We start from the raw sequence: 17,107 nt of genomic DNA, 5'->3' as shown, positions 1-17,107 counted from the left end.
ATCAAAACCCTGTAGAGTCACCCAAGCGCCTCAACTTGAAGATGCTACTCAGCAAGTATTGGACACATAAAAGTATTCTGTAATGTTCAATATACTTTTAAGTTATAATGCAAACTTTAGCCCTCTTTTATAAACTGGAAGGGAAAAGTGGACTTAACATTGCACTTTTGTTTTAAAACACACACACAGTAAAGTGTGGCTGCTATATCTTTCACCTTTATAATTAACACAGAAAGTTACATGTATTAAAATTATTGATTATAAAAGTTATTGTATATAAATACAGCAATTGGTACAAAACAATATCTAAAATGTAACGTTTATAAAATCTGTAAAAAATACTTAATTTTCAGTATAAAATTGGCCAAGTAATTTGCATTTGAAGTAAATGAAGACACAGACTTAAGACTATTTAAGAAAGAAGATAACGAATATCACATCCAATTTTGGGGAAAGGTCAATAAATGCCAAAGAACTTGACCTTTACTGCACCAATGTGACTGTAGACCTTATGCAGATATGTACTACACGGTAATAACACAGAATATGTAAAGCAAAGGAAAAGCAGAGGGTCTGGCCCAGTCTGCTCAAGGAAAAGGTGTAGAATACAAAACATAGAATTTTTTATTTTTAATGCACCAATCAGTGATTCCTGTGACTAGTTTTTAAGACAATCCAAATCTTAAATAAATATTGTCCATTCAATCCTCAAAATTTTTCTTTAAGGTAGAGAGGTGAAAGACTACTGCTAAAAAGCATGACCAAGAAAACAAGGTGTAAAGTTTTTGAGAGATGGAAAAAATCATGGAATTCTTGAACTTGACTCTAACTGTTCTGACAGCTCATGGAGAAGACTAATCCTTTCTTCATGTCATTAGAATTGTGTCTATACGCCTGCATTCCATACACTAGGAAAATTTTAAATAGAACAGGCACAATCATGATTCAAACATCAGTGTAGTCCAATACAATTTCATACAAATGTCAAATCACATAAAGTTAGTAAAAGTTAAATTTTCTTAAAAACCTAACATTTTTCTTACAGTTTTTAAATTCTAGTGTTCTAAATGTTTCTTAATTTTTACCCTAAGGTGCATTTGCACTGAATTGGGATTGCTGCTGTTACCTTTGTCCTTGAAGGAAAACATTAGGAGAGTGAGTTGTTTTTAAGCTAAATGCGTCTCCACTTGATGAGTGTCGTAAAGGAGCTTTTTCACCCAAAAGTGATGCTTCTGCTTCTTTTATTTCCATTGCCCTTTTATATAGTGCAGCAGCCTTTTCAAAATCTCCTCCTTCATAGCTTTGATTTTTTAAAAAATTCTTAAAATGAAAATTAACATAACCTCTTAACAATTCTAAAGGACCTTGTAGGATACAGAAAAACAAGTTACCATTTTTTTCAGCAGACAAAATATCCAAACTCTTCTCCTTTCCATCTATACTGCTGTGGAACACTGCAGTATTTTATATAGATAGTATTAAGACAGTGTAGTAATGGATGTAGGGAATTTGCAAGGGGAGGTAAGGTATTCCCTCTGTCCTCATGTAAACACAAATGAGGAAGCAAAAGTCAAACACGATTCATGGTAAATAAGCTCTGAGGACGTCAAATTGACCATTTTGCTCCCACAACCAATTAGTTACAAATGTAAACCATCCTTCACCATTTGCCATTATATACTCCTCTACAGAACATCGTGCAGCCTTTATTTCACCTCTGGATATGCAGCAATAAATATTCTGTGTTGTCCTAAGAGGAGTCAAAGCTGCTCTAAAAGAGAGTTGGGCTGTAGAAGGAAAGTAAAAAAATTCTTACCTAAGCACAGCTAAATTTTTTAATGTTTCTCCAACTCGAGGATGCATCCGACCCAGGCTGTCTTCATAAATCTTGAATGCCCTTGCACACAATGGCAAAGCTTCAATGTGTTTTTTCTTATAAAAAAAAAAGCAGTAATGCTTACTTGAACACAGTGGGTTTCTGAAATTACTTGAGATTAAGCTGGCCTACTGTGGTAAGCACTTAAGTTAATATCCATAGATTAATTTATAAACAATCATAATATGAGATGCAGTATAGTAGCCAAAAATCTGAGCCTTAGACCTGACTTGGTAACCATTTGACTTTAATCGGTAAACATAAGCACAAACCTCTCCTGACTGCCCAGTGAGTACACATCTGTTCTTTACTTATCAGAGGAAAATGCCACAAGCCTAAAGACATTCTTATATAGGACTTAGGAGTCTCCAGTATTTAAATATTAAGCTCATATCCTAAACTAAACACTCAGTTGGTGTTTTACATGAAGAGGAAGGAACCATCTTCAGTAGTCTCAAGTATTAAAGGAAGCATTAGAGGATAAATAATCTAAATTTTCTTTAATCATTTGTAATGTGCCATACCTAACTCATGTTTCTCTCTAGTTTATAACAAAACATCATTCATTTGTAAAGAATTAAAATGGGGGAACTTACCATTTGGCTATAAAGAACAGCTAAATTCACCAAGGCAGTTGCCACACTAGGATGCTTTGGGCCAAAGGATTTCTGTCGAATTTCAACAGCCAACTCATACAAAGGTATAGCCTTGTCAAGTTTCCCCTAAAAAATGACAGTGAAATCTGAGGGAAAAAATGTTAAGGCAATAAAAACTATCTGATCAGAAAGCTGTTCCCATTAAGATAAAATATGGTATTAAATTATTTGAGGGAAACTGATGTGGCTCAAGTGATTGGGCTCCTGTCTACCATATAGGAGGCCCAGGGTTCGATTCCCAGGGCCTCCTGGTCAAAGGCAAGCTGGCCTGTGCAGTGAGCTGGCTTGAGTGGAGAGCTGGACCTTGCATAGAGCCAGCCCATGTGGCATGCTGACCCTCACAGGAGGGCTGGCCTGCACAGGAGTGTTAGCCCACGCGGAAAGCTGGTGCAGCAAGATGATGCAACAAAATGACACAGGAGAGAAAATAAGAGACACAGCAGACCAGGGAACTCAAGTGGCGCCAGAGATTGAACAACTCTCTCCCACTCTGGAAGGTTCCAGGTTCGGTTCCTGGTGCCCTCTCTAACAAGCAGACACAGAAGAACACACAGTGAATTGACACAGCAGATGGTGTGTGTGTGTGTGTGTGTGTAGAAATAAATAAATCTTTTAAATTATTTGAGGGAAAAAAAAATCTCAGTAAAAGCATTCTTCTCAGTTCAACTGCTAAAGTTATAGAATAGAATAAAATATATGAAGAGATTATATGGTAAAAAATATAAAGGTAAAGTTATATGAATAAGAAAATACTCTGATGATTCAGAAAGCCCTTTAGGATCACCAATTTACTTCTCACTGTTCCTGGTGGTGGAGAAATGTCAGTCAGTTGCTACTGTACATAGTTCAGAGATAGCATCATAAAAACTCATTTCCACTTATCTCTTTCCCTTTAAACCCCTTCCAGACTCTTTTAAGTATTTCCTGTTATTGAAAGTTGGGCAGAATTGGTAACAATGATAGCAGTGTCCACTTCAGTGCCAACAGATTATTCAAAGACTGGGCACAGTCAGGGTGGTCTGGTCCTAGCACTCTCTCTCTCATTTCTAAGGAGCGCTTTAGAAACTGTTCAGCTGTTCTATGAACAAAACCCAAAATGGTTTAATTAATTTATACTCTAGAGGTCAGAATCACTCGTCGTTATGTAGAGAAATGATACAACATTTTTTATTCTTAAATCCAAGATAGTTAAAGGATTAAGTTCAAGATTCTCTCTCTCCCTCTTTCCCACCCCATCCCTTCCTGCCCTTTTCCGAAAACTAAAAATGCTTTCCCTCAAAATTTGAGGGCCTAAAATATAGATTCTAAAATATGTATTATCCACTTCTCCTAAAGACAAACCCCATAAATATTTTCCTAAACAAACTTCTTAAAACTTTAATATTAGACCTAACTCAAACAAAAGACTTTTACTTACTCCCTCTCCCTTTGATGTTAATACTAAATAGTTTTTTAAAAAAAGAACCTCTGTGAAGTTGGGATAAATATTTACATTTTTTTCTAACATCCAAAATGTCAAATCTGTTCTTTTTTTCTGACATTCAAAGAAGTCCAAAAATACTTTTTCAGAAAGTGTACACATAAATGCTATTTTTGGTATTTTATATCCAAAGAACCTGAAGGAATAAAACCAGCAATCATCCTTACTCTTGTCTTTACTCTCCAGTAATCTCAAGTTTCACTTTTCATAAACACATAAAACAAACTACAGAAGCTACATAATAACTTTCTAAGTACTAAGGAAACACTGTGAAAGCAGAGAAAATACATGAAATTTGGCATGGTTTTTATCAGTTTTTTCTAGCGTTTAGCAATTTTTTTCTATGATAAATTTGAGAGAAATGGAAAATAGCTTTGCTTCTAAGAGACAAACGGATACACGTTTTCATTACCCGACACCGTGGTACTCACTCCAGGTTATTTTGGAGATAGTAGAGAACGCCCAGCTCATTGAGCGTCCAGGCATTATCAGCCGTGTCTTTACCTAAAGTGAGCTCTTCTAACTGTGGAACCCTTCTACGTAAAAGGGCAAATTCATACTGGAGCAAACACAGAAAGAAAAGCAATCACCAAGTAAGCATAATCTGTGATTCTGGAACAATATATTGAGTGTAAAAAAATGAAAAATAAAAATATTTTTCTGTTTTCTTTTTAAAAGTAAATCACATTATTTTAAGTGTCACACTGAATCTAATGGTTACTAAGACTACACATTTCCACATGGCATCATATTCTAAAAATAAAAGCTTTTTGTGTGAAAGGATTATGAGATATTTTATTTATTTATTTATTTTTTTAAATCACCCAAATTTTAATAGTATGAGAATTAAGAATCCAACTGATATGAGATCAAAAAAGAAAATCAAAGGAAATTACAAGGTAGCTATAACACAATGAAAATTAAAACATTTCGCATCAATGACTCTAAGCGATAAAATAAATTAACTGGTAATCTCTCTCAGAAGAATATTTTTTTTTCTCATTTTATTTTATTTTATTTTTTTTATTGACTTTGTAATATTACATTAAAAATATATATGTGAAGTCCCATTCAACCCCACCCCCCCACCCCCCCTCTCCCCCCCCAACAACACTCGTTCCCATCATCATGACACATCCATTGGATTTGGTAAGTACATCTTTGGGTACCTCTGCACCTCATAGACAATTGTTCACATCATGGCCCATACTCTCCTCCATTCCATCCAGTGGGCCCTGTGAAGATTTACAATGTCCGGTGATTACCTCTGAAGCACCATCCAGGGCAGCTCCATGTCCCAAAGACGCCTCCACCTCTCATCTCTTCCTGCCTTTCCCCACACCCATCGTCCACCATGTCCACTTTTCCCAATCCAATGCCACCTCCTCTATGTGGACATTGGATTGGTTGTGTCCATTGCACCTCTATGTCAAGAGGAGGCCCAGATTCCACATGGATGCTGGATGCAATCCTCCCATTTTCAGTTGTAATCACTCTAGGCTCCATGGTGTGGTGGTTGTCCTTCTTCAACTCCATCTTAGCTGAGTGTGGCAAGTCCAATAGATCAGATTGTAGGTGCTGGAGTCTGTTGAGGCTCAGGACCTGGCTATCACATTGTCAGTCCAGAGATTCAAATCCCCTAAATATATCTTAAACCCCAACATTAACTGCACCTCCAGCACATTAGCATGAAAGTCTTATGAAGGGAGATCCCATCTGAGTCCAGATTCATCACACATAAACACCATTTCCAAAGAGGGGCCATCTGCCCTGGTAGTTAACCCCATCGGCCATGACCATAACTCCCATGGGTCTCTTTAGCCCTCAAAGGAACCAATATCTGGGGGTTGTATCTGCTTTATCTGTCTCTCTGACTCTGCTCAGTTGTGCATGAGGGCAATCCTTCTGCCAGCCTCCAGACTCTTTTTTAGAAACTCGTAGCCATATAAACTCATTTCTCCTTTCCATTTCCCCCTTACTTTAGGTCAAACAGCATTTTAAAGTCATGGTATTTTATGTAGACATGGATATTCTGCTGATCCGCATTGAACCTTCCGTATAAGATCATTTTCCAGTTGCATCATCAGTTGGTAGTTGATAGTGGTCCCTCGTTGCCAGGGAGGCTCATCCCCGGGTGTCATGTCCCACGCTGGGGGAAAGGCATTGCATTTACATGCTGAGTTTGGCTTCGAGACTGGCCACATTTGAGTAACATGAAGGCTGACAGGAGGAAATTCCCAGGCACAATGTTGCTCTAGGCCTTGTTCTTATTTTAGGTTTATCAGCTCACAAAAATAGTCATTAGCATCAGGGGCTCACTGTTGAACCCTCACTCCCTCCCGGTCCCCGCCACTGTACCTGGGAGACTGTCGCTGCTCCCCTAGGGACCACGACAGAGCACCACTGGCCAGGAACCCAGTACCCCCCCTGCTGTGGTTTTTAATTGTTGCCACTATGAGTATATCCAAACATTACCATGCACCCTGGACATATGTTCTGTACAGCTCCCTGTCAGCCATATATCACCTGTCATTGGTATCCCATACCAGTATCCCTCCATTGCCATTGTTGAAACACTCTGTGATCCAGAACTCCCCGAAATTTGAAGCCCAATATAATGTCATGGTCCCTTACTAGGGAATGGCATATAGCGATGGGTTTAAAGGATAGATAAAGAACTTGGATAAAGTTAGATAAAGAACTTAGATAAAGAATGTTGACTTGAAAAAATTCCACATCCTATCTTTTTCTTTCCCCCCCCCCCCCCTAATTATTCAGCTTTTCTTCACAGGAGTCCTAGACCACAGCAATGTATATATATAATATACAGCACTCCCACACATCCACCAGAAAACCTTTTCCCTTCCACAGTGATACTCTTACTCCCTATTCATATCATATTTACTTAAAGTGATGTACAGAGTCTGAGACATTAGCTTTCTAACAAGGTGACATCTGTGCTTACATTATGGTGCATACTTTAGTATACACAGTTCTTTACAATTCTGGTTATCCTATGTTTTACATTATGGTTTACATTATCATTCTGTCATCTCCTATATGTTATGGTGTAATATTACATGTTTTATATCCATCCTTGTGTACTCTCAAGAAACTCCTCTCTTACCCCCCATTTACTTTGGTTCCACACATTTAACGTCCATTTTCCCTTCCACCTTGGTGCCCACAGTGACAGCCAACCTCCATTTCCTGAGGAGCCACTTCCAGAGATAGATTGAATAGTGTTCAGGGCCTAACTTGCTCAACTGCCCCAATGCCCTGGGAGCCACACTTTCTCTCGAGGGATACAGTTCCCTCTATTTGATGGCATTAGTCCTCCCCAGGATGTGGGTCCACCCCCACTCTCACTACTTGGGTTTCTACCCCATGGTGTCACCCACTCTGGCAGAATGAGCATTTAGACATTCCCCAGGAGCCCGTCCTGCATCAGACCCTCCCCTCCGAGCATTCTAAACAGGTAACCCTCTTTATTATATTTTGATATGATTTTCTCGGCATTTTACTCTCCACCAACACCTGACCCTCTCCTGTGTTCGTATGCTACCCCTCCCTCCCCCCACTTTTGGGCAACGTTACCCATCCGTCCCTCCCCAGCCACCCTCAAACCCGCAAAGCCCCAACCAAAGGCAACCCCTTGCCCCCCTTTTATCTCTTCTTTGTGTTCATACTTACCACCATCTCGTCTTAAATTCCACCCCTGCAGACATCGGCTCATATCCTTCCTCCACCCTCCGATTTCCTGTAAGCCTATCGTTCAGTCTCTTGCTATCTAGGGCAGCTTGTTTATTTCATATCATTGAGGTCATGTAGTATTTGTCCTTCAATGTCTGGGTTGCTTCACTCAACATAAGGTTCTCAAGATTCATCCATGTTATCACATGTGTTTGTAGTGTGTTTGTGGATTATGAGATATTTTAGCAAAGTGAACATATACCTCAAAGCGTTTCAAAAGATTAGAAAACAGAATTAACTTGCAGATATTTACCAGCCCCAATGCTTAAACATTTAAACAAGTATTTAAAATTGCACCTAGCACTTTAAGTCATAACAAAGAAACATGCGATGTTTGGATTTTACCAGCAAGTTAAAGAATAATGTTTCTTGCTTTCAAGAGAAAGAGTTTCTCTACATTTGCATCTAAGATAAAATGTTAACTAAATTTCTTTTATTCCCTTTTCCAACTCTATAAAAAAAGAATCAAACCAGCTTTAAAATCCATCTTCCAAAGTTTAACATTGAAATGAACTTCAAAATTTTACTAATTTGTTCTCAATAATACTATCCTTTAAATACATATAAGTAAATAAGAAAATTTTTATCCTGTTTCAGAAGTCATTTTAAAATAAAGCTCCTAAATGTGAGAGTTATGCGCCTATATTATGTTATGCCAAAATGCTCTTTACCTCTTTAGTTCAAACTCAATACAAAAAATCTTTCATTACCAAGTTGCCTTTTCTTCTCATGGCTCTCTGATGAATTTTAAAGGATTTTTTCCTAAAATCTTCAGCTTGTTCGTATCTTTAAAAAAAAAAAGGCAAAATAAGTCAAAAGAAACATGTTCTAAATATCATACTTCAGTGAAATGAAAATATTCCTCTCCTAGTGTAAAAATTGCTTTTGACTATTAAATATATTATTATTTCTAGAAGTGATATTCATATGGAAATATAAAACTCTAACAAAAACCTTCAGAAAACAAAATCTTATGGAATAGGAATGAATTAGTCCTCCAAGCAGCTGGCATTTGTTTTTAACTGGGTTTAACTCAGCAGGGCAAGCTAACTAAATGAAAACCCAAAATTTGAGTTTTATGTCACCTTCCATACAAGGTAATTTTTGGTCAAATATAAATCCAAAATTCTTACAAAATCTGTGTTAAACAGTACTTCTATAAGTTAGAAGAAAAAATTCTAGTATATCACTTATGATGGAACAAAAGAAATGATTTCTGATAGAGGAAGAGATTCCAATCAGTGGCTGGCTGAATTTGGCACACAGGCTATAGTTTGCTGACCTCCATATTATGCTAATTAATAGTCTCAATATTACAAAGCTAATCAGCGAATGAGACAGGACTCGAACTCAGGCCTCTATGATTCCAAAGTCTATACTACACCCTCCACGCATCTTCAAATACAGATGAATCTTGTAGTTTTAATTTTGTTAACCCCATGAATAAAGATGAATATTATTTGAACATGGTGCATTCAAAAGAATAGAGAACAAGGAAAAGTACACAGCCACCAAACAAAGCCTATCACAAAAGTACATTAAAAACTGAAACTCTCCCTCATAAAACCAGAGTTTGACTGATCTAAATCTAACTTATTCTGCTTCTGGTACAAAGTTGCAAGTGCCTCAAGTTCCCGAGCAATATGTGGATGGTCCACCCCATAAGCATTTTCTGAGATTTCCAATGCCTGTTTATGTAACTGTTCTGCATTGCCAAACTTCTTCCACTGCACATACACACTTGCTAGCTGGTGGAGGGACTGAGCAACTCTTGGGTGATCTGGATCTAAAGCTGTTTCTCGAATTCCTAAAGACCTCTGCAACGGCACCACAGCCTGGGAAAATAAAAAGGTTAAAGGGCAATTAAAAAAAGAAATACTATAAGATCTGTCATCTGATGAACCCTTAAGAATCTTAGCACAATAAATGAAAAGCTGTACTAACCCCTTACAAGGAAAGAAGAGTAAACGTGTCAGACCTCATGAAATCCCACACCATCACTGGCTCCCCGATGAAGTTACCTGACTAAGAAGGCCTAGATCTTTGAGAAATCGCCCCAGAGTTTCGGAAAGATCAGCTAAGCAAATCATGGTCTCCTCGCCTTCACAGTCTTTCTCATACTGCTTCAATGAATCAAAATATTCCGCTGCCATCGCGCTTTTGTCTATGTCAACAAACTGCCAATAACTCAGCAACTCAGCAAAGTGTCTTCTGTTTTAACAAATAACAGTAATTTCATAAAAAAACAAAATTTAAAATAGTGAAAATGCCACAATTCATATTGTGCTAGTTACACTGATCAGTAGGTAAGTATAGTATAATAAGGTAAGGCTATAAACTTGGAATGATCTCGACTTGAATCTATGTGACCTTGAGCAGGTTGTCCCACCTTTTTCACTTCATTGTCCTTATCTGCAGAAATGGAGATACCAACACTATGTGCTTCAGGTGTTAGACAATGGCACATAGTAAATCCTCCATAGCTTGGCTGTTATCACTAACAACATTATGATTACTCAATAATAGAAATTTATCTGCATCCTTTTTAGACATCTCATGATATATATAGTTGACTGCTGAACTTACCCCAAAATCATCTCAAATGATGGAAATTAGAACAGAAGAAACTATTGAAATACAGCAAATTATCACAGTGTCTATGTTGTATTTTCATCCAGAAACAGATTGATGAAAGTAAGCTTATTCATTTGTAAATGATATTGAGTAGGATGGCAGAGCTGGTAGACCTAAGAATGAATTTGATTTCCGAGCAAACACAGAAAAGTGGGATGGAAATCAGAAATAATGTAAGGAATTCAGTGAAGAAATTTGACTGTTCACTGAAGAGCAAAACAAATTATGTTACGAGAAGTGACTAAATTTCTAAGTGAGGCAGGAAAATCCTCATGAGGCTCAGGAGATCAGAAGTACGGCTCATAAAAAGGTGGTTCTGCCACTGATAAATTCAAACAACCTGGAGGAGACAAACAAAATAAATTTATGACTCACAAGGTAACCCCTTCTTTAATTTCAACACAAGTAAGATCCTATTTGGAGCCCAGAGTCTGATTTAAAGGCCACACTTTGAGTTGTCTGAGGTCCTGAGAGGCAGACAATATGAACAATTCTGGGTGCTTAAATTCAGTAAGCTATAAACCTGCCCCAGAAGACATTCCAGCTCTGATTTTATGTTGCAACAATTACACTATCATTTTACTTTTTCTCTTGGAAAAGAAGACTTCATGGCATATTTGCAAATTGTCCTAAACTTTCTCCCACACGGTACTTCAGGTACCACTATAAACTGGACCAGTTTTTAAATGGAAAATGCCATTGTTCTCTTTGCTAAACTGAACAACTATTTTAAATCCATTTTATTGTTTCCCTGGACAAAGATGTTCTACAACAAGTTTCTTACCTTTTATAAAGGTTTTCAGATACAAAGAGATTGAGGAGGCAATGCTGCAATTTCTGCTTACTTCCCTGCTGCTGAAAAAGCCAAGAGAGTTCGTCTGCACTTCTCCAAGTCACTCTGTCCTGACTATTACAAGAGAAGGGACAGTACTCAATGATATCTTCCCACAATGAGATTGCTTCAAACAGTCTTCAGGAAAACATATTTATCATATGCCCCTGACTCTTTAAGAATACTCTATATTGAGAAAGTTAGCTCAAAGTCATAAACTTTACCAAACTATGAAAATAAATTCAATAAAATTCAGTACCACCAACCAACCAAACTCTAAAGACATTTCCTAAAATTGAACTACCAAAAAAAAAAAAAACTTCAATGGATCTAAATATACACCCTTGGATACACAATGGCACACATATTTTAAACTATTTAACTAGAATTAAATAAAAATAATAAAAATAATCCTGACTTGATTTCACCTAAGTTTAAACCTTTGGAAAAATATTAAGGACCCAAAGGTAGAGTGTGTTGTAGAAGCTACATAAGAACAACATGGACATTTAGAATACCTTAGCTGCATGGTGAAATACTTAATGAGCTTTTGCCTATATGAAGAAATAATGCTTGGACTGTCTATATACTCCAATCTTACTGTTTCCCAAGCCTGGAGAAAAAAAGGAAAAATAATACATCTTATTTTCTCTAAGTTGCTATACATATAACAATGAATGACTAAAAAAGAATTGATAATTTTTTCAATTTTATACCTGTGTAATTGAAATGGCATTTGAATATTTTTAAATTCAGGATATATTCATGTGAAAAACATAAATTAGAATAAAGATTCCTGTACTAATATTTTAAGAATTCAAAATGAAATTGAATTCAAAATTTTAGTTAATATATTAAAGATCCCATAAATTTGGAGTGAAAAAGTACTAAAAAGAGTAAAACATATTTTAAAAATACACAATAAAGGAGAATGTTAAATCAGTGAAATGACAGTCACACCCACAAATACCATAAAGCATACTCAAATAAAAGACTTCATTTGTATTTGTACACATCTATAAATCAACCACAGAACTGCAAATGATAATATAGTATTAGCCAATATTTACTAAGCATTTACTGCTCTGTGCCAGACATCATGTCTAAAATCTCAGAAGGACCAAGGGCTGTCTCTTTACAGTCCCTGGGATAAGCTTGAAAGTTGCCAAGGTTGTGGAGCTATTAAGCTGTGAAGAATTGGGCTGTGAATGGAGGCAGACTGACCTACAGAGGACAAGCTCATTACTATAGTGTAATTAAATGGAACATAAAAGTGAAAACAGTATTCTTTCTCTTCTAAAAAAATTCTACTTTTAAAGTAATAGCTACCCCTTTAAGGTAGTACATAAGCAAATTTTATAGCTAACCTAAAATCATTACAAAATCTTTTGTAATACCAAATTTCAATTTTGTCTTATATTTGAAACATTTAAAATAACAACATTGTAAAACCATGCAATGATATGTTGATGTTTCTAAGCAAAAAAAGAAAAAAAAGAAAAAAACCTTATTACGAAGTTATTAAAATGATATTTACTTGCAAATGTTGAAACTTGAGTCAACAAACACATCTTGTGTAAACTGTGAAGAAGGGAAGTGAGGGCAGCGCAGGACATCTCGGGATAGTTCCATCAGTTCTGATTCACTCACACCATTGTGACTAATATTGACAAGGCAGAGAATCTAGGGAGAAAAACAAATCCACATGATCATACAGCACCTCCGCAAGTAACCAGCAGTCATTTAAAGTTCTACAATAATTCTTTTGTTAACTTTTTATTCAAACTTATCATTAAAATGATGTATTAAACCAAAAAAGATTTCTGACAATAAAACACACCATCCAAAAGGCTTAATCAACTAAGAGTGCATATATAAGATTTAGCACACCAAATATAGCACACACAGAAAAAAGTTTAGTGAAAAGTAAAACTGCATGAAATGTACTATTAAAACCGATGCAGGGTTCCAATTCTGGGAAGATGGTGGAAGAAAATGACCTTCCTACAACAAACACCTAACAGTAGCTGACAATGTAACAAAACATTTCTAAATGCTCAGCTGAACTTGCAGATTAAGAAAGGGACATCCCCGAGTGCCAAAACTGAGGCTGAGGGCGATAAGGTGGCGTAGGCATGGCTGAGGTGACAAGACAGGCAGCAGGGCCAGTAACTGGGATTCGCACGCCCAGGCGAGGAGCTGGACACGGAATGCTTGCCAACACCAGCACCTCCGAAAGGCCCTACCTCCAGTTAGGAAGTGCATGAGCAAAACATGTGCCCATAGGCACAGGACAATGACAAGAACGCTTATAGATGTGAGGGTGGGACAAGAAGTTAAAACCCCAGGAGGGAAGCGGATGTGGCTCAACAGATAGAGCACCCACCTACCACACAGGAGGTCCAAGGGTTCGATATCCAGGGCCTCCTTGACCCATGTGGAGCTGGTCCATGTGCAGTGCTGCTTCATGCAAGGAGTGCCGGCCCACGCAGGGGTGCCCCCGTGTACAGGTGCCCCCCATGCAAGGAGTGGCCCCTGTGCAAGGAGAGCCGCCCAGCACAAAACCACAGCCCACTCAGGAGTGGTGCCGCACACAAGGAGCGCTGACGCAGCAAGATGACACAGTAGAAAGAGACACTGATCCCCTGTGCTGCCTGACGAGAATACAAGCCGACACAGAGAGTGGCCATTGGAGGGGGGCGAGAGAAATACATAAATAAAATCTTAAAAAAAAAAAACAAAAAACCCAGGAACCTACAAGCTGAGAAATTAACATAAAAATGGATTCAAGTTCAAACTCTAAAAGCAAGGTTGCTGGAGATAAAATACTCAAAAAGAAGAATTAAACACACAAGCAACAAACAATTTAAAAATGTTAATTTTAACTATATGATACTGATACTTGGAAACAAATTTTTAAAAAGATGTGCAGGACCATTACGGAGAAGACGACAAAACACTATTGAAAGACACTAAAAATTGACTGAATAAAGGGAGGGTTATTTAGGTTTCCATGGAGGAGAAAACTCACATAATTTTCCCCAATTTAATCTTTAAACTCAATGCAATTCCAATTAAAATTCATGACACTTGCTGAGCCATTTCTAAATTCATATACGGCAAATTAGCCAAGACAATTGTGAAAAATAATAATGAAAGGGGACCTGCCCAAGCAAATATCAGGACTTACTTTAGAGTTCTACTAACCATGACAGTGTGGTATTGGCAAGGGGCAGAGAAAACTGGAGCAGGAGAGTCTAGAAACAGGCCCATGGTAACATGTTAGTGTGCTACTTGACAGGGGGCTTTACATTTATCATGCAGATACACTTACATAAATGATATCTAAGTAACTTTATGAGAGCTAAGTTTTTTGTAAACAAGAAATAATAGGCATTAACTGTTAAGGAAAAGAGTTGATAATTTTGACCTTGTCAAAATAAAACTTTGTATTATGAATGATACAATAAAGTTAAAAGACAAGAAACAAACAGTACATTTTTATTTGCCAACTCTATAACAAAGGATTTGTATGCAGTACGTTTAAGAATTCCTATGCGTTTCATATTCTTAAAAATGAAAATAGTTTGTAACAAAACACCTATGAGAATTTGTCACAAGAAAAAAATTGGTATTTATGACCTAATCTTTCAGTTCTTTTGCCTTGATTTTATTATTTCTTGGTCATTTCAATCACCTTACACAAATAAAGAATTCTAAAATGTAATTTACAATCTTGGTTATACAATCCAAGTGAATTCCACCATGGCTTGGGAATTACCTGGTTCTTGAAATGAGCCTGAAAGGTTCTGCTGGTGTTTTGTTTTGTTTTATACTTTTTTTTTTAAGATATCTAGATTACGTTAATGATACATAGAAAATGTAGGGGATGCCCATCAGCCCCACCCCCAGCCCTCTCCCGCTCCCCACGCCAACAACCACCTTCATCAGTGTGGCACGCCTGCCACAACGGATACACACGTCGGAGTGCGCCACCAAATGTGGACGGTAGCCCACATTATCATTCACACTCTCTCCCACACAAATTTGTAAGTTACAACAAGATATACCATGGCCTGCGTCCATCACTGAAACGTCATTCAGGACGACCCCAATGCCCCGGAAACTCCCACCTGAAAGACCAATCCCAGCCTCAGCCCGAGCGCCACACAGCGCAGGCGCCTCTGCTGCATCACGCCATCTTCAATGCTCTGCAGTTACACGTTCCTGAGCTGACTTCTTCAGATATGCTGAAATGTATAATGACTTTATAGGAAGGGGTTTTTTGTTTGTTTTTTACAAAAAGACAGTTCTAAACTGTGATCAAAAAACTTTATTACTTGCAGTGCAGTTAGGATTGGCATTAATCTCACTAGAAGCAGGAATGGCTACCTTACCTTTTCTCTTCTTCAATATAAAACAAATCTAGTCAGATTTATTAAATTCTCACCCAGAAACTTTTGTTAATCCTGATCATGGGGATATTAAGTAATTTGAAACCTATACAGAAGTATAAGAAAGTTTGAAAACATGAGCCCAATGCGCAACTGTCTTTTTCATTTTACTTCAAATGAATTTATGGGTTTGTTTTTTGGTATTTTTTTCCCTTATTTTTGTAATAAGTAATCAATACAGGTTATCTTTCTAATTTAAAATATATATCAGTATTACCACTAAAAAAAACAACTCCTACACATGAGAGTAAGACAATATGTTTACAAAATGGGTAAAGGACTTGAACTCAGTTCACAAAAGAGGAAACAAGAATAGCCAACGAATATAAAAAGATGATAAATCTTAGTGGTAATCATGACAAGGCAAATTCTACCAAGACATCATTTCTGGCTAACAAGCTCACTATGGTTGCAAATGTACCTGTATATGTTTATTTCACATATTTAATCACAAATTTTAAAAGATGTTTTACCTTAATTCATGTATAAAGTAATCGTCTTTGCATACTTTTTAAATTATACTTTACCTGTTTCATTAGTTCTGTATCATTGGCCATGGACTCCTGTATAGATTGCAGAACAAGTCTATATAATGAAACAGTATCTTGACATTGGAAACACTGATGAAGTACATTATCTAAATTTCCTCTCTGCCCAGCACTGTTGGAATTGAGAATAGATTTCATTTCTTATGGCCTACCAACATTTGTGAAAGTTTGGGGGTAAATAAAACAATACTGTTTCTATTTTTTTGTACTGCAATTGATAACAGGAATTCAATAAAACATGATGCAGGAAAATGCAGTTTTATGGGGCTGCTAGAGTCATTGAGTTAATTTTGGTGTACCATTTAATTCAATTCAATTATCATATGCTGGCACTTACTATGCATTATTGAATATATGCTGCTATTCATTATGACTATAAAAATGAGTAAGACATGGGTCCTATCATCCAGAAGCATGCCACCTGTATATATACAGAAAACAGGAAAATAATTGTATGTTAAGTTTTATTAGTTAGTTACCCATGCAAACTACATTTGTTTACAGCCAGAATTTGGAAAACAACAGGCTAAAAACAATCATTAAAGAAAAGGTTTGTTTTAAAATAGTGACACAATACTTACTAGTAGTCTCTTTGTTAAACATTAAGATGTGTAAAGAACACAAAAAACAAAAGTGGTCCACGGTCCCTTTTAAAATAGATCATTTCAATAAGCATTATGAAATGTATGGAAGAAGCCTCACATTCTAAAACTGTACTTATGCCAGCTACTCAAGTTGACAGCTGCCAGATACAGTGCTACAAAACTGATGACAGTAGAAAAGGATGGTAGAAATATGGGTAACTGAAAGTTTTACAAAACTGTTTTTTCATTTAAAATTTGGTGCTTACAATGAGAGTATGGAATTAAATGCT

General features: G+C 36.9%; 1 protein-coding gene and 1 long non-coding RNA gene across 2 annotated transcripts in view; both read right to left on the bottom strand.

Annotated features, from left to right (window-relative positions):
- Nucleotides 1-1,229: 1,229 nt before the first annotated feature.
- On the bottom strand, nucleotides 1,230-2,611 carry LOC139437781 (uncharacterized). The gene is made up of 3 exons (XR_011647685.1): nucleotides 2,473-2,611; nucleotides 1,817-1,932; nucleotides 1,230-1,300 (listed from the first exon to the last, which is right to left on the bottom strand). It is a non-coding gene; the product is annotated as an uncharacterized lncRNA (long non-coding RNA).
- Nucleotides 2,612-3,459: 848 nt separating this feature from the next.
- LOC131276393 (nephrocystin-3-like) overlaps nucleotides 3,460-17,107 on the bottom strand; it is a 50,094-nt gene continuing 36,446 nt past the window's right edge. The window contains 10 exon segments of the mRNA XM_071212456.1: nucleotides 3,460-3,610; nucleotides 4,444-4,571; nucleotides 8,476-8,551; nucleotides 9,359-9,600; nucleotides 9,787-9,976; nucleotides 11,184-11,306; nucleotides 11,750-11,890; nucleotides 12,801-12,854; nucleotides 12,856-12,914; nucleotides 16,213-16,345. Of these exon segments, the coding sequence (XP_071068557.1) occupies nucleotides 3,460-3,610; nucleotides 4,444-4,571; nucleotides 8,476-8,551; nucleotides 9,359-9,600; nucleotides 9,787-9,976; nucleotides 11,184-11,306; nucleotides 11,750-11,890; nucleotides 12,801-12,854; nucleotides 12,856-12,914; nucleotides 16,213-16,345 (1,297 nt within the window).

Source organism: Dasypus novemcinctus, chromosome 28 (assembly GCF_030445035.2).
Source record: "Dasypus novemcinctus isolate mDasNov1 chromosome 28, mDasNov1.1.hap2, whole genome shotgun sequence".
Taxonomy (NCBI): Eukaryota; Metazoa; Chordata; class Mammalia; order Cingulata; family Dasypodidae; genus Dasypus; species Dasypus novemcinctus.
The sequence above is the reverse complement of the archived record's forward strand: the minus strand, read 5'-3'. Positions and strand labels throughout refer to the sequence as shown.